General features: G+C 47.9%; 1 protein-coding gene across 1 annotated transcript; it reads right to left on the reverse strand.

The window, feature by feature from the left end:
- Positions 1 to 5144: 5144 nt before the first annotated feature.
- On the reverse strand, positions 5145 to 6452 carry LOC147729568 (H2B.U histone 2-like). The gene is made up of 2 exons (XM_086958459.1): positions 6322 to 6452; positions 5145 to 5451 (listed from the first exon to the last, which is right to left on the reverse strand). The coding sequence occupies exons 1-2, from the start codon at positions 6439 to 6441 to the stop codon at positions 5221 to 5223; spliced, it is 351 nt and encodes a 116-aa protein (XP_086814585.1). The 5' UTR covers positions 6442 to 6452; the 3' UTR covers positions 5145 to 5220.
- Between the last annotated feature and the right edge of the window lie 15048 nt (positions 6453 to 21500).

The following is a 21500-nucleotide window of genomic DNA, read 5'->3' on the forward strand; positions in this document are numbered from 1 at the left end:
GCTTTGGCAAGTGGTGGCCCTATGAGGGGAGGGGTGTGGGGGGAATGGGGGCTGCTGCTGTGTGTGCTGCGCTCAGTGGATCTGCATTTATTATGTGTTCCCCCCTCCCCGAGTCAAGTGAGCAAGAGCTGGGGGTCGCTCTTTCAGGGCATTAGTGTCAGCTCTCTGGAACTCACTACCTGTGACTATCAGGAGTATGCAGAATCACCTAGCAAAGGGGTCAAAATTCAGGACAAAAATTCAGGACAGGAGGTCAAAAATTCGGGGCAACAGGTATGCTTTGCAGACACATCAGAGGATGTCATGCAATAGTATATAAATGAATAGGCAAGGAACAGAAGTACAAGTCACTTCTCATCCCTGTCACTGCTCCTTCCCTAGCGTGCATGGAACAGACCACCCAGCTTTACTGTAATGCTCCAGTGCCCGCTGGAACCACCCAGCATAAGTTGTCCCAGAGTGTGTTTGAGTCATCCTCAGTCCAGCCAGGTTAGTGCGGCACCCACAAGACACCAGATGGTCACAAAACCACCAGCAGTTTTATTCACTGGGGGTGCTCTTCCTACCACACATCACTGACATCCCTGGCTCAGTCAGAGTATTGCCACATGCTAATCTTCAGCACCTAGTGTGTCCTTGCCACTTACTAGCAGTTTCAGATACCTGGGGGTAAGGCGGAGCCAAGCCTGCCAAGACTTGAACCCATCACCTAGACCATGTATCTCACGAGTCAGTTTCAAACTTCCCATCACTTGCAGAAACCTTCAGAGTAGCTCCCAGTCTTAGGTTCATTTTTTAACTAAGAACTGCAATACACAAGTGTTGAGTTTTCTGTTCACACTTCAGCAAAGGTTTATTTTACATTATTATCAGGCTGCAGATTGCGGAGTGTAGTAAACTTATACTTCGCGCAACGTGGCCACCTTTGGTCATTAGACCTTTCTCTATGTTCTCACTTCTTAAGCCTCCCAGAATACCTGTGTGCATTCTACTTTGTACTTGAATGTTCCACACTCGTCAGTTGATGGTCTGGTCAGCTGGCAAGGTGTAATGCTCCGATGTGTCCTACAATAAACCTACATGTAACTAACTAGAAGTGTCTTGAATTTACTTACATCATTTTGGCGACGATTTGACTGACCAGACCAAGAAGAACAGCACAGCTCTGAGCAACAAGAACCAAAGACAGCATGTCACCCAACTGCGGCAAGAAGCAAGGTGAAAAGAAATTGGAAACTCAAACCTGCCACAAGTATTCCCCAGCTGCTGCCAGAAATAGATAAACTAAAGAAAGCCCAAGAAACTAAATGCTGGCACCGGTCATGAATTCACTTCTGCCAGAAACAGGAAAATAAGAATAAAGAATCCAGCAACTCACGCTTCTCTGCCCAGCTGCTACCATCCGGTGGTCATTGTGATTTGGGTGAAGAAATTGAAACAAAACACTAAGAAATCAATCTGAAGTACACCCCTGACGTCACTCTCCATAACCGTGAGTCAGGTGCGCGTGTCCCTCCTTGCAGGCGCAACTCCTGCACGCTCTAAACGTTGCTGGGCTACAGCGTTCCCAAGGAGCAGCGTCTTCTAGAAGCTTTCGCCTCCATGTAAAAATGTCAACGCGACGTCAGGCAGCCATCTTGCGATTTCATTCCCATGGTTTCAGAACCACAACGCTACCCTCTGCCCAGCGCATCGACTCGCTTTACCAAAATGCAATGTTTTGAGTTGTGTGCCAACTGGAGCAGTTTGTTTAAAGAATACTATAGCAAGCTTCTAAATACAAAACTACTAGGTGTGAATATAAATTAATTGTAAAAAATTGTGCAAATCACCTACTACAACTGTAGAAAAATATTTTCATTTTATGTTTGAGGTGATTCATAAATTCATAGATTCATATGATACTTTTTAAAATCTTTCTTCATATGTGTTTTTGAGATACATAAACATATTACAAAATATATATTTAAATATCTGGGGGTTATGCGATCCCCAGCTATATGAATAAATAGCTTTGTATCCATACTAATATAATAAAGAGAGCCCAAAGCTTTAAGGCGGGTAATCTCAGGAACCACAGCACCAATCACAACACCCAATACTGCGTTGGAAAGGGCAGTTGCAGCAGAAGGACATAGGCTATGCAGATGCCCACCATATACATTTAAAAGGTAAATGAACCGTGCCAGCAAAGTAGTCCCTTGTGGGCATTTCTGCGTAGTGCTTTGGGCGTGTGCTGGAGGGGTGACAAACACTGGGGGCGTGTGGTACGTTCCACCCTTCATGCCATGTCTCATATAGTGTGCTAATCCCACCCTGCTCCCGTTAAATACCCCTGCAGCCCATCATCATAACCCACCCTTACTCCTTAAAATACCCCAACACCCTTAAACACTAACCCATCTTAACCCTATAAATATACCCTATACCCCAAAACCCAAACCTATCCCTAAACCCTAAAAATACCCCTGTACCCCAAAACCCAAACCCTATAAATACCCCTGTACCTCAAAACCCAAACCTACCCCTGAACCCTAATACCCCTGTACTCCAAAACCCAAACCTAGCCCTGAACCCTAAAAATACCACTATACCCCAAAACCCAAAGCTCGCCCTGAACCCTAATACCCCTGTACCCCAAAACCCATACCTAAACCCTAAAACTACCCCTGTACCCCATAACCCAAAACCATATCTGAACCCTTAAAATACCCAAACACCCCAAAACATATATCCCTATACCCATACTTATCCAACCATTTTTAAAAAAACATGCTTTTACCATTCATGCATTTACAACAAATTTCGTTGTAAATGTATACGTGTTAAAAGCATATAAAATGTAATGCCATGCGTTTTGCGGAGTCATGGTACTTTCGTAATGAAAGTATGCGGAGTGATGGTATGCGGAAAGAAAGTTGCCCTCCCCCGGTAAGGACATTGGTGGCACGGCGGCCCACATCTCCAGCAACATACTCATTTTTTTCACCACCCATTTGAAAAATGCACAGGTCTCTCATTGATGGCCAACACCGACATACACTTTTAGACACCTCCCGCCACAAGTTCTAGAATTGCGAACTTTAGAGCTGGGGAGCTACGTTCGAATCTCAGCATCAGCTCAACATCCTGTGATTCCAGGCAAATCGCTTGGTCTCCCCCGTGCCTACCACAAATGAATGTGTTCTTCTGTACTGTAAATTGTGCTCATGTTGTAGAGTTCGCGCTATATAATATTGCAAGGAAAAATAAAGTAGGGAAACTCAAGTTCACGCACTACTGAACGCGCACTCCTAAGTGCATCAGCAGTGCACTGTGAATCGGAGCGTTTCACAGGCCTGTCACAGATAACAAATGCTATCAAAACGAAATCCTACAAAACAATATACTACTGGCCGGCAGCAATTCATACCCTGAAAACGTAAGGATGGGCTGCTAGTGAATATATATTTTTGTTTATGAATCTCCTTCACCATCTCGAAGTCCACGAGGTCGCTGACCTACTTGTTTTGATGAGAATTGTTGCCTCCCATGCTTTAGGTTTATGTTGTGTGTTTATTTTATTTTCCATGTAAAGGAGGAAAATGTGTAGTAAACTTATACTCCTTGCAACGTGGCCACCTTTGGTCATTAGACCTTTCTCTATGTTCTCACTTCTTAAGCCTCCCAGAATCCCTGTGGGCATTCTACTTTGAACTTGAATGTTCCACACTTGTCAGTTGATAGTGTGGTCAGCTTGCCAGGTGTAATGCTCTGCTGTGTCCAATAATAAACCTACATGTAACCAACTAGCAGTGTCCTGAATCTACTTGTATCACTGATAATGGGAAGTGCTCCACTCAGATGTAGGACCCATGTGGGGTCATAAAGGTTTAGAACTAAAGCACAGGTATGTAACCCTTAAATAAAAGTAGTTATCAATTCAGTAAACAAATGTGGTTTGATTGATTTTAAATGAGAAAATGTAAATTAAGAGTAAACCAAGGTAAGTTAATTCTTCATTTTCACCCTTTTCAAAGTGTTGCATTTACAACAGCAGGCATCTTTCTCCTAGTGGCTGGTAGACACAGTGCCATACTTGTAACTTAAAAACATTTTCTTTTCAATGAGAGACATTTAAAGTGGAAAAAAGTTTCAATGAAACATAGTGTTAATGTTTCTCTACCTTAAGCCACTTAATGTTTTATGAAACACGATTCTTCCCTTTAAAGGCCTAACATTAACAAATGACTATTTGTTATAAATTTTGCACCCTATCTACAGTTCCCTGGGAGTAAAATGCCTGCAGTTTGTAAAGATACTGACATGGGAAGAACACTAAAATACGGTTTTATGTAATGCAGAGAAACAGGCGCAACTCTTCAGTTGAATTTTCTTCAATTCCAAAAATGTCACATGTACACACAGCAGGTGGCAGCATGCTCCCAGTGGCTGGTAACCTGCCATATTTAAAACTGAAAAATACAGTAGTTTGTTGTTAAATGGAAGAAATTTAAAGTGCAGACAAGTTGCCTTGAGAACATTTTTTCACAACACTTTTCTGCACTTTAAATTTGTCATTAAAAAAGGTGATCGGTTTAGGTTTGTTTTACTTTTAATGGTGCCACAGATGGTCACAGGTATGTCATGTGCACAAGTACATACAACTGGTTTAGTCACCCATAAACGTATATTCCATTAATTTACACGTTCATACATCACAGACCATGCACTCACCAACGCACATGGCAGCCTTATTATAGTGCCCTTAGTCACAATATTTTGTTCAAACCACATCAGGCTCAAAGGATGTGAGGTTTATATTCAATGAAGCGGGGCGACGGGGTGTCTGGTAACATTGCACGAGTGGATTGGCCTTCAGTAGCTCACAATGATTCACAGATAAGAAGTAGCTTTCAGTACAGAAAAGGTTGGAGACCCGACTTAGACGGTTGTGCAGAAAATGTTTGACCCAGCTCAATCTAGGTTGATGCAAAGCAGTATCTTCCGATGGCTATTTAAAGTTAGTTCAAGCCAACATTGCAGACTGGCTACAGGTTGGGTAGCCCTGGAGTCACACGACTGGTGTCTCCTCCCACCAAGAACCATTCAGTACAAACTTAAGACTTGGCCAACTTGCAGTGTTTACCACAATTAACAACCGATTTTAACTGATAAAACACCTTTATTTTACAAAAAATAAAACATACTATAATACACATGATACAAAGTAGACTAATGTTACGACATGAACTTGGCCACAGCTTTGGTGCCCTCGGACAGGGCGTGCTTTGAAAGTTCTCCAGGGAGCACCAGTTTCACAGCGGTCTGGATCTCACGGCTGGTTATAGTGCTTCGATTATTGTAGAGGGCGAGTCTAGCCGCCTCTGAAGCCACTCGCTCGAAGACGTCTCCGTTGATGGAGTCCATAATCTTCATGGCACCGAGCGAGAGGGCCAGATCAGGGTGGACCTGTCGAGGACGGAGCGGAACATGTAACAGAGGTTTAGGTAAACCAAATGAGAAGGACTAGCACAAACCAGTGACAACAGGCATAAAACGCCTTTAAAGTGGCACTGCTCTCATGAAAGATTGAGTACTGCTGAAGGCCAGGCTTTCGTTTATTTCCCAATATCCCACAGTGCACACAAACCCAGCTTTGGGATTCAGGAATTCAACACATTTGTTTTAGATAAGGTACTCATCCCCATTCAGACCAGTGTTGGACACTCCACCCTCACCAGATGGACGCACTGCCCAAGCATATAATATCTGGTTTCCATACTAGAGTCCCAACCGAAGAAAACAAAACCTGCAGCATTTTAAAAAGTGCATAACGACTGCCTTCTTTATAAAAAAAAAATATGCATCTGAGAAACTAACAAGTCATGATGGAGAACACTTGAGATGTAAAATACCTTTCAAGTGGTGCAATGCAACTACTTGAGAATAGTTTTACATTTCACGTATCAGTTTTACAACCAAATACAAAAATAAGCAAATGAAAGACTTGTTAACCTTTGCTGAGGGCCATTTTATGTGGCAATTCCATAATTAAACGAAAAACACCACATAATTTCCTAATTCCAGGGGCCCTGGCCATGGGCCACACCATCAGCCCACACTCTTGCAACCAACCAGTCTATGGAGTAGTGTGCAACCAGTCCACAGAGCACTCCAGCACCTTTCCAGGGGCAGGAACCGCTCCAGCCATTAACTAGAATACATTGAGCCCCTCACCCGACCCCAGACCACTGCTGTGGGGGGCAGGATTTCACCTTAAGTCACTGCTATCACTCCTCCCTGAATCAGAAGTTAAAATGTACATTGTTGTAAACTCACCTGCTTGAGCACTTTGTAGATGAAGCTGGCGTAACTCTCCTTCCTTCCCTTTCCTTTGTGCTGCACCACAGACTTGGTCACCTTCTTGGCACTCTCCTCGTGAGCCACTGGAGTCTTCATAGCGCTACAAAAACTGGGCATAAGGGCATTGGAAAGTTAGAGCCAAACACATGAACTCACTGATTAGCTGCAGAAACCTTTCCATAGGAGAAGGTGACCCCGGGAAGGATGCCAGGCATCTGTTGCAATCAAAGGACTGCAAGGACCAGCATGCTTTGTGCTTTGATAAACACCCAAACAGCAGAGCCTGTTATGGTTCACAAGATAAACACAAAAGCCAAATTCTGGAATAAATTTGTCAAGTTAACCAACAAACGCTGTTTTGATTAAAGCAAAAACAACCTGTATGTTATTAACACCATAAAGGTTTATTCATAGTTATGACATGATTAGTTTTCATATTAGCACACCATTTGTCGTGCTTGGAAAATACAACATACAAAAAGTACTACTATTTTTATCTACAATATATACAAAAATATACAATTCCAAACATACTCAGCCATTCGTTCATGCACACTCCTTAAGAAACAGTGAAAACAATAAAGTGAAAAAGCAATATAAAGACAATGCGTCACAACATCGGTTAGTAAATCAGTCCTAAATATTTCTTTTCATATTTTGACAATTTGTTGCAGTCTGTAATATTCACAAGCACTTTCGTGAAAACAACTCTGTGCAAAATGAAGTTAGGGGTAACCAGATGTTGGACTAAAAGGTGGTCGACGCGTTTCAAACCCCTATCATTAGGCTGGGGTTCTCCTCAGGACCAAATGGTTCTTAATCCAATAGTCACAGCATAATGGATAGCAGGCAGTGAAGTATCCCAAAAGTATGGTATGGTATTTCCCAAAACCGTAATTACAGCAACGGCTGCAGTGCAGCTTGTTGCTCGCAAAAGATGATGTAATGCGTCTGCTCCTTTCCAATATGAGCCAGAAGTCTTGAATCCTTCTCCTAGAGCGGCTTGTCAGCTTGAACCCGCTATAGTCCTCGAGTCCTCGAGTGGAAGTGTCTACTTCCTGGTTGTCTCTACTTCCTGGTTTGGGAAATACCATATCATACTTTTGGGATACTTCACTGCCTGCTATCCATTATGCTGTGACTATTGGATTAAGAACCATTTGGTCCGGAGGAGAACCCCACCCTAATGATAGGGGTTTGAAACGCGTCGACCACCTTTTAGTCCAACATCTGGTTACCCCTAACTTCATTTTGCACAGAGTTGTTTTCACGAAAGTGCTTGTGAATATTACAGACTGCAACAAATTGTCAAAATATGAAAAGAAATATTTAGGACTGATTTACTAACCGATGTTGTGACGCATTGTCTTTATATTGCTTTTTCACTTTATTGTTTTCACTGTTTCTTAAGGAGTGTGCATGAACGAATGGCTGAGTATGTTTGGAATTGTATATTTTTGTATATATTGTAGATAAAAATAGTAGTACTTTTTGTATGTTGTATTTTCCAAGCACGACAAATAGTGTGCTAATATGAAAACTAATCATGTCATAACTATGAATAAACCTTTATGGTGTTAATAACATACAGGTTGTTTTTGCTTTAATCAAAACAGCGTTTGTTGGTTAACTTGACAAATTTATTCCAGAATTTGGCTTTTGTGTTGTTTATCTAGTTTAATTGGACTCAGCCTTTCTGAGTAAGGAGTCAAGGCCCTTTTTGATTCTTACACTGTTATGGTTCACAAGGCACGGAGGAAACCTCCCATCCTTTTTGTACCTCTCAGGGCTAGAGATCTGGCTTGATAACAGCTGTCTGCAAGATGGATCATGATCAGTTCTTTGGAATATACATAGCATGTCTGGGCTCCTCACAGCAGTGTACTCACCTCATGCAGTTGGTGACTTAGGGCCTCATTCCGACTCCCAGGAAGTGCTTCTACTAGAATGAACGAGGGACTATTTTGCATCTGAAGAGATCACCCAATCAGGTTTCTCGTTCTCTTGTTTTATCTACATCTATTCTATAGAAAAGCAGGTAATCTTTTTGCAGCACTGACATAGGAATACAATAGGTTACAATATGTGAAATGTCATTGGTGAAGGTCTGCGTTTACGTATTAGTACTTTATAGCCAGACCTTCCAGATGTGCCAGTGGCGTTTTAAACTGAAGACTGCGGACAGGAATCGATATTGCACACTTTGGGGGGCGTTGAACGGCAAACACATGGCCCAGAAATGCAAGCCACCCCTCTGGGAGCAGTGGAAGGGTGAATCCCACGTCACCACCCGCAGGGGCGGCTTTAGGCATGTGCAAGCTGTGCACCTGCACAGGGCCACCACGCCAATATATATCCTTAATATAATAATCCTCTGAGGATGAATACATATTTGCGTGGTGGCCACTGGCAGGGATTTGGTGGCCTCTGGCTCTGTTCCACTTCCTAACACTCTTACCCCCCTCTCCCCCTCCTGAGCTCCGGGGGGTTCCGCCCCGCCCAGACCCCCTCTTCCAGGGCCACCTACCTACGCTCCCTGCCCAGGGCCACCATGAGCCTAGAGCCGCCCCTGCCACCCGGAAGCAGTCAAGGCTACCGTGACTTCTGGATGTTTGAGACGTCCAGAGTGGCGGCTTTCTAGGATACAGCTGCCCCAATAAGTGGCTAGGTATATAGGCTTAAAATAAACCGCTGCCATGTAGAGCCATCTTGTGAGGATAGCAGAGTCACCCCGGTTAACCAGCGCTTCCCTCACTAGCGTTTACATATAACTAGGGTGAGGCTTCAAGGCGCCCCTCAGGTGGATTAGAAGATGAGAGCCCATTCCTGGCAATAGTCTTAGCATGGTGCCCACCACCACGAGGGTAGTGGTCAGACTAGCCCTGCTGACACTTAACTGGCCAGAGAGCGCCGAGATAATGTTAAACCCCCTCGCAGCGCAGACATAAAAATATATGACGGTAGGTTTCTGGTGGCCCCGATAAGAATCTTTGGAGTAGGGCTGTGTGCACCAATTAAACTACCGAAGGCCCCCAACCCAAGTCGGAGGAAGCCAGATAAAGGCGCCCGGGGAGTGGTCGGATTAGAAGACCCGAATTTAGAGATGGAGAGAGGCCCCGGTACGAGTGACCCGCACAGCTGACGATGGCCGACTCCAGCAACGAGCTGGACACCCCTCGGGCCTCCCCCCTTCTCCCAGAGGCACAAACAACCACTGGAGAAGCAACACTTGGCATTCTAGGAAAAAAGATGTTATCTCGCAATTCCTACCAATATATTTCCCAACCAGGCCGCGGAGTTGACGCACAGCATGAGTGCTACCCGCACGCAAAGCGCCTCGAGGTATTATCAGGGGTGGCTTACGCTACATAAATAACCGCCCCCGATCATAACGCCATACTTCAAAACGGCACGCCACCTCCAAACCCATCCACTTCCGCACACTCCTTCAGCGGGCAGAATCAAACAAACAACAGACCGAAATTAAATACGTAAAGAAAGATATCAGTTACCCGGTGCGTGAACAAGCGAAAATTCAAAAAACAGCATCTATGGAAAACAACCAACTCTTCTCGCGTTATATACGAGTAAGTGATTGGAGGAGGAGCTAAGAGCCCCTCCCACCCCTCAATCAATTAGCGCCCCGCCACTTCCGATCTCATTAACTCACTGCCTCACTCACCCACCCTCATCCACATAATTGAACAAGCCACACCTCTCTGCCTCACGCCTTACCTGCAACAAATGTAACCCCCCCCATTGCATTGTGGTACCTGTAGTTCGAATCACTCGTTGCTCGTCCTTCAGTATAGAAAAGGTTCACAGCTTAGATCAACACTACTCGATTCCTGTTGTCCCATCTCAGATGGGAATAATTCACTCAGTTCTGGTTTTATGCCATATTCTGGAAATTGCAAGTTCGCTTTGCCCATTTCATGTATAGGACTACCATTATCAGAATGTAAACAAAATAGGCCATGGCAAAGCCAATTGTTCTGGCGTTGGCTGCCAGCCTTTTGGTTTTCCCAATGCTTGTTGTTTGTCATTGTTTTTGTACAATTTGACACGTTTCAGCGAAAATGACTTTTTCAGTGCTTTTCCAATTACAAATACAACTGGCACTCAGAACTCTTGGTTTTACGGGCTCGCCTGCTGTGCGCATGCGCATAGCTGGCGAAGCTGGGCTCGCCTACTGTGCGCATGCACATAGCTGGCGAAGCTCTAATGTGGCTTATCCAGAGGTTAACCACCACTGGCGATTCCACTGGCGATTGCATGAAGTGCATGTGCTTTTTAAGTGATTGCGCAAGCGCAAGCCCAAGCCCTAAAAAGCGCGTGCACAATTCCACCAGCTGCCTGCCTGCCTGCCTCGCATTACCACATCAAAGGCAGCCCTCCCAGCGCATTTCTCACCCCCTAATTATTCACGGTCCGCTGGCCGTACTTTCAGTTTCACGGCCGGAGGCCGTGTCTCCTTTTAAAACTTGTTTGACTTGTTTCTTTGAGGTATAAAGAAATTAGAGACAGGCGTTTTATTTAGGGATTGTAGACTTCCATGCATGATAAACGGAATATACGGCTTGAGAGGATTTTAGGTCTGATTTATAACACACCCTTGGTTTGCACTGACAGTCTTTGTCGTTCAAAGTCCGTCCTCATAAATTTCGGTAAATGCACTTGACTCACATTTTGCTGCTGTCTCTGGTCAGGTGAGTTAAGCTTGAAATGTTGAAATAAATGTTTGTGTGAAAAATGAGCCCACGGTTCTGATTGCTTTTACATTAAACTATTATCGGCACCACTGTTTTGTTAACCAAAATATCGACTCACTTTAGCATAGATGGCGTACTCTGTCTGAGTTTTAAAATTAAATTCTCCTCCCAACATTTGTGATTCAGCTTCCCTACCATACAAGGTATGTCACATTTCATTTTCGATTCCCCTTTGCTTTGCAGCTTCAGCAGCTTGTGGTGTTTCTATGCTGAAAGGAATGGGCTTTTGCCTGCCAGTGCTGCTGGCCATGTATCCTGCAGGGCGATATTGGACAGTATCGTATTGTTGCTCTTGAGCAAAAAAGTGTAGGCAGTTCATCCCAAATAGCTTACCATCGGTACAGAGAAATCCTCCCCTTTTTATTTCCTTACAGTATCCGGAGCGGGTGGGATAAGGCATGGGTCAGCAAGTAGGGCAGTTCCTTTTTTGTGGTCTACGTTCAGTTCGGTGGTTGGGGAACACTGTAGCAGTGGTCGACACAGTCCGAGCTTTCTCTCTAGCGGTGTGTGTGTGGTAAAGTGAGCAGAGGGTGATTCTCGGTCTTGGAAGGGGCTACACCTCTAACCCCAGGCTAAGGAGAGCCGTGGGAGCCTGTTTCTTTCTCTCTGCTGTCCTGGTTAATACACAGCACTCTGAGGCATAGAGCTTCTTCTAACACAATCGCCATGTCGCGGACCTCGCTATGCTTCTAGCTGATTGCTGGTAGGCCGGGGTGCCTAGTGACCTTTGAAAAGAAAGTTATCCTGTAGCCCCAGTCTGCTTATGCAAGCACTTGTGACCCCACCCACCCCACAAATGACCTCTCTGGCTTCCCTGTCGTGAGACAATACCCTGCACCGACTAATCTTGTGTCGGTCAAAGGCTGGTTAGTGGAACTGTCTACTGAGTATGCCTGTCACTTCTGGTGTTCCAGGGTGGGTTGAAACTTTTCCAGTGTGCTGGCTGTTTTAGGCCTTCAATGAGGGGCTTGATGCCATACAATTAAGGGGTCTTAAAAATGTATCGCCGCTGGGTCCGCAACAGTGTTGAAACATTTTGCTTATGTCTGATGGCTGCAGCGTTGGTTGGTATGCACCCACCACACAGCTCCACCGATGCACCCACCACACAGCTCCACGAGGCACCCACCACACAGCTCCACCGAACGACCCACCACACAGCTCCACCGATGCACCCACCACACAGCTCCACCGATGCAGCCACCACACAGCTCCACCGACGCAGCCACCACACAGCTCCACCGACACAGCTCCACCGATGCACCCACCACCCAGCTCCACCGATGCACCCACCTCCACCGACACAGCTCCACCGATGCACCCACCACACAGCTCCACCGATGCACCCACCACACAGCTCCACCGAGGCACTCACCATACAGCTCCACCAAGGCACCCACCACCCAGCTCCACCGATGCACCCACCACACAGCTCCACCAAGGCACCCACCATACAGCTCCACCGAGGCACCCACCATACAGCTCCTCCGAGGCACCCACCTCACAGTTCCATCGATGCACCCACCACACAGCTCCACCGATGCACCCACCACACAGCTCCACCGATGCACCCATCACACAGCTCCACAGATGCACCCACCACACAGCTCCACCAAAGCACCCACCACACAGCTCCACCGATGCACCCACCACACAGCTTCACTGATGCACCCACCACCCAGCTCCACCGATGCACCCACCACACAGCTCCGCTGATGCACCCACCACACAGCTCCACCGAAGCACCCACCACACAGCTCCACCGAAGCACCCACCATACAGCTCCACAGATGCACCCACCACCCAGCTCCACCGATGCACCCACCACCCAGCTCCACCGATGCACCCACCACACAGCTCCGCCGAGGCACCCACCACACAGCTCCACCGATGCACCCACCACACAGCTCCACCGATGCACCCACCACACAGCTCCAGCGATGCACCCACCACACAGCTCCACCGATGCACCCACCACACAGCTCCACCAATGCACCCACCACACAGCGTTACCGATGCACCCACCACAGAGCTCCAACGAGGCACCCACCACACAGCTCCACCGATGCACCCACCACACAGCTCCGCCGATGCACCCACCACACAGCTCCACCCATGCACCCACCACACAGCTCCACCCATGCACCCACCACACAGCTCCACCCATGCACCCACCACACAGCTCCACCCATGCACCCACCACACAGCTCCACCGATGCACCCAATAAGCTCCACCAATGCACCCACCACACAGCGTTACCGATGCACCCACCACAGAGCTCCACCGAGGCACCCACCACACAGCTCCACCGATGCAGCCACCACACAGCTCCACCGAGGCACCCACCATACAGCTCCACCAAGGCACCCTCCACACAGCTCCAACGATGCACCCACCACACAGCTCCACCGAAGCACCCACCACACAGCTCCACCGATGCACCCACCACACAGCTCCACCGATGCACCCACCACACAGCTCCGCCGATGCACCCACCACACAGCTCCACCCATGCACCCACCACACAGCTCCACCCATGCACCCACCACACAGCTCCACCCATGCACCCACCACACAGCTCCACCCATGCACCCACCACACAGCTCCACCGATGCACCCAATAAGCTCCACCAATGCACCCACCACAAAGCGTTACCGATGCACCCACCACAGAGCTCCACCGAGGCACCCACCACACAGCTCCACCGATGCAGCCACCACACAGCTCCACCGAGGCACCCACCATACAGCTCCACCAAGGCACCCTCCACACAGCTCCAACGATGCACCCACCACACAGCTCCACCGAGGCACCCACCACCCAGCTCCACCGATGCACCCACCACCCAGCTCCACCGACACAGCTCCACCGATGCACCCACCACACAGCTCCACCAATGCACCCACCACACAGCTCCACCGAGGCACCCACCACACAGCTCCACCGAAGCACCCACCACACAGCTCCACCGAAGCACCCACCACACACCTCCACCGAAGCACCCACCACCCAGCTCCACCGATGCACCCACCTCCACCGACACAGCTCCACCGATACACCCACCACACAGCTCCACCGATGCACCCACCACACAGCTCCACCGAGGCACTCACCATACAGCTCCACCAAGGCACCCACCACCCAGCTCCACCGATGCACCCACCACACAGCTCCACCGAGGCACCCACCATACAGCTCCACCGAGGCACCCACCATACAGCTCCTCCGAGGCACCAACCACACAGCTCCACCGATGCACCCACCACACAGCTCCACCGATGCACCCACCACACAGCTCCACCGATGCACCCACCACACAGCTCCACCGATGCACCCACCACACAGCTCACACCGAAGCACCCACCACACAGCTCCACTGATGCTCCCACCACACAGCTCCGCTGATGCACCCACCACACAGCTCCACCGATGCACCCACCACACAGCTCCACCGATGCACCCACCACACAGCTCCACCGATGCACCCACCACACAGCTCCACTGATGCACCCACCACACAGCTCCACCGATGCACCCACCACACAGCTCCACTGATGCACCCACCACACAGCTCCACCGATGCACCCACCACACAGCTCCACCGATGCACCCACCACACAGCTCCACCGATGCACCCACTAAGCTCCACCAATGCACCCACCACACAGCGTTACCGATGCACCCACCACAGAGCTCCACCGAGGCACCCACCACACAGCTCCACCGATGCACCCACCACACAGCTCCACCAATGCACCCACCACACAGCTCCACCGAGGCACCCACCACACAGCTCCACCGAACGACCCACCACACAGCTCCACCGATGCACCCATCACACAGCTCCACCGATGCACCCATCACACAGCTCCACCGATGCAGCCACCACACAGCTGCACCTACACAGCTCCACCGATGCACCCATCACCCAGCTCCACCGATGCACCCACCACCCAGCTCCACCGACACAGCTCCACCGATGCACCAACCACACAGCTCCACCGATGCACCCACCACACAGCTCCACCGAGGCACCCACCATACAGCTCCACCAAGGCACCCACCACACAGCTCCAACGATGCACCCACCACACAGCTCCACCGAGGCACCCACCACCCAGCTCCACCGATGCACCCACCACCACCGACACAGCTCCACCGATGCACCCACCACACAGCTCCACCGATGCACCCACCACACAGCTCCACCGAGGCACCCACCACACAGCTCCACCGAAGCACCCACCACACAGCTCCACCGAAGCACCCACCACACAGCTCCACCGATGCTCTAACTAAGCTCCACCAATGCACCCACCACACAGCTCCACCAATGCACCCACTAAGCTCCACCGATGCACCCACCACACAGCTCCACCAATGCAGCCACCACACAGCTCCACCGATGCACCCACCACACAGCTCCACCGAGGCACCCACCACACAGCTCCACCGAAGCACCCACCACACAGCTCCACCGAAGCACCCACCACACACCTCCACCGAAGCACCCACCACCCAGCTCCACCGATGCACCCACCTCCACCGACACAGCTCCACTGATACACCCACCACACAGCTCCACCGAGGCACTCACCATACAGCTCCACCAAGGCACCCACCACCCAGCTCCACCAATGCACCCACCACACAGCTCCACCAAGGCACCCACCATACAGCAAAAAACACTACTTAGGGGAGGGTCTGAGGGCTGTTTTATGACTCTACACTGGATACATGCCCCAATCGTATAACTATAACAACAAAAGGTATCCAGGAGTCCCAACTCAGTGTTTAACTCGAAGCTTACCACTATGTGACTTAGACTGTGTGAATTCAAGTGTTAACCAACATTCAGTATGCAACTTTGGGCAGGAAATATTCCCATCAGTTGCCGCTCTGTACCACCATTATTACATCATTTGGGTCCTCCATATCCTGGAGTTTGTACACAGAACTGGTCACACTGTGAATGGTGTGAGGATTGTGTGAGTATGAGGACCGATGTCGTATGTGTTTGTTGGGTGGTGTCTCAAGAATGATGTCGACAAGGTTTACACTTGAGGGAAGCAGTGCAGTGAGGAATGAGTGAAAGTGAGTAAAATTAGGTGGACCCGAGTAGAAAAAATGATTTATTGGTTTCTCTCGGACCCCTAAGACTAAAAACAGGTGCAAAAGGTAGATTTGACAATATATCTACATGCAAGTGGTCAACATGTTTCTGCATTTACCAGGAGTGTTCCCTATGCATTCTTCAGGACCATGATGTTGCTACTGCTTGCTTTCATGAGTGAGAAATAAAATTTAAAATGGAAAATTTCACCTGAAAAGCAGGTGTAGAATCTCCGCCACAGTCCAAAGCTTGTGGGGAAGGCGCCTCACCTCACCTGGCAGGAGCTCAGGTAAAATAGGAGCACTGCTCTCTCCGTCAGTGTCTCCAAACGTCCCTCTGGGCTCTTCTGGGGAGGCCTCGGAGGAGCTGTATGGTGGGTGCCTCGGTGGAGCTGTATGGTGGGTATAACAACAAAAGGTATCCAGGAGTCCCAACTCAGTGTTTAACTCGAAGCTTACCACTATGTGACTTAGACTGTGTGAATTCAAGTGTTAACCAACATTCAGTATGCAACTTTGGGCAGGAAATATTCCCATCAGTTGCCGCTCTGTACCACCATTATTACATCATTTGGGTCCTCCATACCCTGGAGTTTGTACACAGAACTGGTCACACTGTGAATGGTGTGAGGATTGTGTGAGTATGAGGACCGATGTCGTATGTGTTTGTTGGGTGGTGTCTCAAGAATGATGTCGACAAGGTTTACACTTGAGGGAAGCAGTGCAGTGAGGAATGAGTGAAAGTGAGTAAAATTAGGTGGACCCGAGTAGAAAAAATGATTTGGACGTTTGGAGACACTGACGGAGAGAGCAGTGCTCCTATTTTACCTGAGCTCCTGCCAGGTGAGGTGAGGCGCCTTCCCCACAAGCTTTGGACTGTGGCGGAGATTCTACACCTGCTTTTCAGGTGAAATTTTCCATTTTAAATTTTATTTCTCACTCATGAAAGCAAGCAGTAGCAACATCATGGTCCTGAAGAATGCATAGGGAACACTCCTGGTAAATGCAGAAACATGTTGACCACTTGCATGTAGATATATTGTCAAATCTACCTTTTGCACCTGTTTTTAGTCTTAGGGGTCCGAGAGAAACCAATAAATCATTTTTTCTACTCGGGTCCACCTAATTTTACTCACTTTCACTCATTCCTCACTGCACTGCTTCCCTCAAGTGTAAACCTTGTCGACATCATTCTTGAGACACCACCCAACAAACACATACGACATCGGTCCTCATACTCACACAATCCTCACACCATTCACAGTGTGACCAGTTCTGTGTACAAACTCCAGGGTATGGAGGACCCAAATGATGTAATAATGGTGGTACAGAGCGGCAACTGATGGGAATATTTCCTGCCCAAAGTTGCATACTGAATGTTGGTTAACACTTGAATTCACACAGTCTAAGTCACATAGTGGTAAGCTTCGAGTTAAACACTGAGTTGGGACTCCTGGATACCTTTTGTTGTTATACCCACCATACAGCTCCACCGAGGCACCCACCATACAGCTCCTCCGAGGCACCCACCACACAGCTCCACCGATGCACCCACCACACAGCTCCACCGATGCACCCACCACACAGCTCCACCGATGCACCCACCACACAGCTCCACCGAAGCACCCACCACACAGCTCCACCGATGCACCCACCACACAGCTCCACCGAACGACCCACCACACAGCTCCACCGATGCACCCATCACACACCTCCACCGATGCAGCCACCACACAGCTGCACCTACACAGCTCCACCGATGCACCCATCACCCAGCTCCACCAATGCACCCACCACCCAGCTCCACCGACACAGCTCCACCGATGCACCAACCACACAGCTCCACCGATGCACCCACCACACAGCTCCACCGAGGCACCCACCAAACAGCTCCACCAAGGCACCCACCACACAGCTCCAACGATGCACCCACCACACAGCTCCACCGAGGCACCCACCACCCAGCTCCACCGATGCACCCACCACCACCGACACAGCTCCACCGATGCACCCACCACACAGCTCCACCGAGGCACCCACCACACAGCTCCACCGAGGCACCCACCACACAGCTCCACCGAAGCACCCACCACACAGCTCCACCGAAGCACCCACCACACAGCTCCACCGAAGCACCCACCACACAGCTCCACCGATGCTCTAACTAAGCTCCACCAATGCACCCACCACACAGCTCCACCAATGCACCCACTAAGCTCCACCGATGCACACACCACTCAGCGCAACAACAGCATCACTCAGCGTAACCACAGCATCACTCAGCACCACCTCAGCATCACTCAGCGCAACCACAGCATCACTCAGCGCAACCACAGCATCACTGGTTCAAATATGTTCTTTCAATGTTTCAAGCGGTTTTCAAGCTTTCTTGCTTTATTACAAATCACAAAAAGATGTTAATATTTCACTTCTGTTCTTGGATTTTCGTCACACTAAAAAACACTGAACATAATCTTCACGAAAGTTATTTACAAAAGTTTAAGCTATTGCCATTACAAATTAAATAAATTATTTAAGTATTAATTATTTAAAAAAATTAAAAGCCATTGTTATTTGTAATATCAATACATCTAAGTCACGTAAATACAAAACATGTTGCATTACAAATGCTATAGGTGTTTGCGAAAGTTAAAACTATTGGCATTGTAAATGACAAAACTATTAATTTAGCTATTTTAAAAAATAACACATGAATAAAAAAAAATTCATTTATAAGACCAATAGCTCAAACTTCCCTAATGCGAGCCCTATTGCATTTCCAATGCTTGTTTTTAAATGTCACAGCCATTGCTATATTATTGGAGCCAGTGTAATGACAGCACACAGAGATGGCAGCCAAAGACGACAACAGCATGCAGTGATAGACGACACCATTATTAGTTGTGTTTGAAACGAGGCCTTACAGTCTGCATTAAATCTGGTAAAACAAGAAATTGGCGCCCTGCAAGGGGAATTAGAGTTTCATTCACACACATTGTCATTAACAGCTTTCATTATATATGTTGGACCCCCGAGTGGTTTACAGGGTGTCCAAAAACATATGGATTATTCCTTAATCAGTATCAATTGCAATTTTTGTGTAAGCGTTGCCAAATGGCCAAGCTGGCCTTTGCTTAATTGGGGATTCTGCCAATCGGAGTTTTCCACGAGTGACGTCATGCTCCAGTGCTGCATAAACTGTACTCGCTGCTCTGCCTTCTGCAAACAAATGCAGGTCTTAGTTGATGGAAGTCACATACTGTCTCTCTAGATAATAAGCCACTGAATCCGGGCCATCAAGATTTAGTCAACTACACAGTCACTTTTAATCATTTAGGGATTGATAATAATTGGCCTGAAGAGACAAGATCCACATTGCTCTGTCATGGTACAGGAAGCAAGTTAGGCAACACTGTAGGACCACCTTCAAAAAGAGAAAGAGAAAGAAGACTTACACAGAAATGTGTGTTGTGAAAGGTCAGATGGGTGGGAGTCAGTTTCAGATGTGGGAGTGACCACCAGGGACTCTTCAGCTGCTAATGTGATAGTTCTTCTAAGAATGGCTTTGTCTGATGGACAGGAAAGATTATTTCCATGCTCTGAGATTCAGGGGCTTCAGGGACCTGAATGGACATTACATTTGCCCAGGCTTTTCACACAGCTGTGATAAGGGTCAAGGTTCCTGAGGAGGTAAAGCCAGTAGATGGCTCCACGCTCTCTCCAGGGCCTGCGCATTGGCACACGCCTATGATTTCCTTGGTGTGTTTGGAAGTCATAATGAAAAGATGTCTTTTCCTTCGATTGAGGCACCTCAGGCTCAGTTTAATGCTGAGCTGCCATGGTTGACAGCGCATAGCTGTAGGATTGATTGGGCCCTGAGGACATTACCAGTGCATTCTGGTTAATCTATCCCCAGTTGTTTTTCAACCAGTGAATCGTTCCATAGTCACCTTTCAGAAGCATTAACAGAAATAATAAAGGCAGATCGAAGGGTGAGAAAGTGGCCAAGCTTCGTCTTTGATCGATAATGTGAAGTGCAAGGTTTTCACGGATTTGTAGCTTGAAAAGTGGCTGGTGGTCTTACGAAGTTGAAGAGGAAGCAAACTCCGGGATTCAGCATTATTTGGGGGAATATTCTAAATCTATTGGTACCTTTTCTGGAGAACAGGAGAGTCTGCAAAAGAATGTTCACAGGCCTGAGGTTGTGCTCAGGCACAGCCAATGAAAACATTCAACACAAGTATTGGGCCTAAACTATAACACACCCAACGGTAAATAGAGAGGCCTTGGTTACCGGGAATAAGTGAAGGGTGGCAAGTGGCCAAATATAGAGACCCTACATTGTAGGCCAAGGACTAGAAGAGAGAAGTGTTTGTACTACCTGTAGCCGGTGAGCAAAATATTTCGGACGGCCGACGTTGTGTTCCCATGGACTAGATGAGAACCAACCAATTCCTAAAGGTCAATTTGTAGTAAATAAAGAATTTTCTTTCAACATCTCTGAGCAAGAAAAAAGGAAGCGCTAGTTTTGCTATTTGTGGCTGGAATGACAATTTCCAGACAGAACTTTTGTCTTGTCAGTGTTTACATTTCAGTGGCTGTCATACATCCATTCGTCGATGGCTGTAAGGTGATTCTTTGTGCGCCATTGAACTGGTGCATGGGTATCTGGTAGTTTTTAGGTAAGTTGGCTGTTGTGATTATGATCTGCATTGCAGTAGAATTTTTATGAAACATTATGCTCAGAACGGCCATAGTGGTCTAGTAGACGTTGAAAAGGGTAGGGCCGTGGGTGACTTCACAACGCATGTCGCGAATGGTTGGAGGGTACAGTGAGATTCGAGAAAACCGTATCACCATACTCTGGTAAAACTCTTGTGTTCATTTGTTGCATGCATTTCTGTGAGTCTTTCGTCTTCAGGTAACATACACAGATAAAAGTTGCTGCCTCTTCCACAGCTTCTGGTGTTGAAAATTTTGCCTGCTTCGTTTTTCCCATCAATATTTCGTTTACTTCGCCTTAAAATAAGTGAAGAAGAATTAAATGTCTTGAATGTTTTTAGAAGCCAGAAAGTGCAGAAGAATGCGTCCAGTTCAAATAAGTCACCCAGGTCATATTTCTGATTTTCTGGCCTCCTCCTGGTTTCAGTTTTGAGCTTTCTCAGCCAGCCCCTATTCCTCGTGTCTGGTCCCTCCATCTGCACTTGAAGAGTGTCCATCTGAGGTTTACCTTTCAGACCACTGTGGGGTGTCCTCCAAGACTGATCAG

Source organism: Lissotriton vulgaris, chromosome 2_1 (genome assembly GCF_964263255.1).
Source record: "Lissotriton vulgaris chromosome 2_1, aLisVul1.2, whole genome shotgun sequence".
Lineage (NCBI taxonomy): Eukaryota > Metazoa > Chordata > Amphibia > Caudata > Salamandridae > Lissotriton > Lissotriton vulgaris.

Excerpts from the sequence above, each read along its gene's own strand:
- LOC147729568 (XM_086958459.1), bottom strand. The coding sequence starts at position 6,441 with ATGAAGACTCCAGTGGCTCACGAGGAGAGTGCCAAGAAGGTGACCAAG. Across the intron at positions 5,452-6,321 it reads TCTACAAAGTGCTCAAGCAG|GTCCACCCTGATCTGGCCCT; the intron begins GTGAGTTTACAA and ends CGTCCTCGACAG.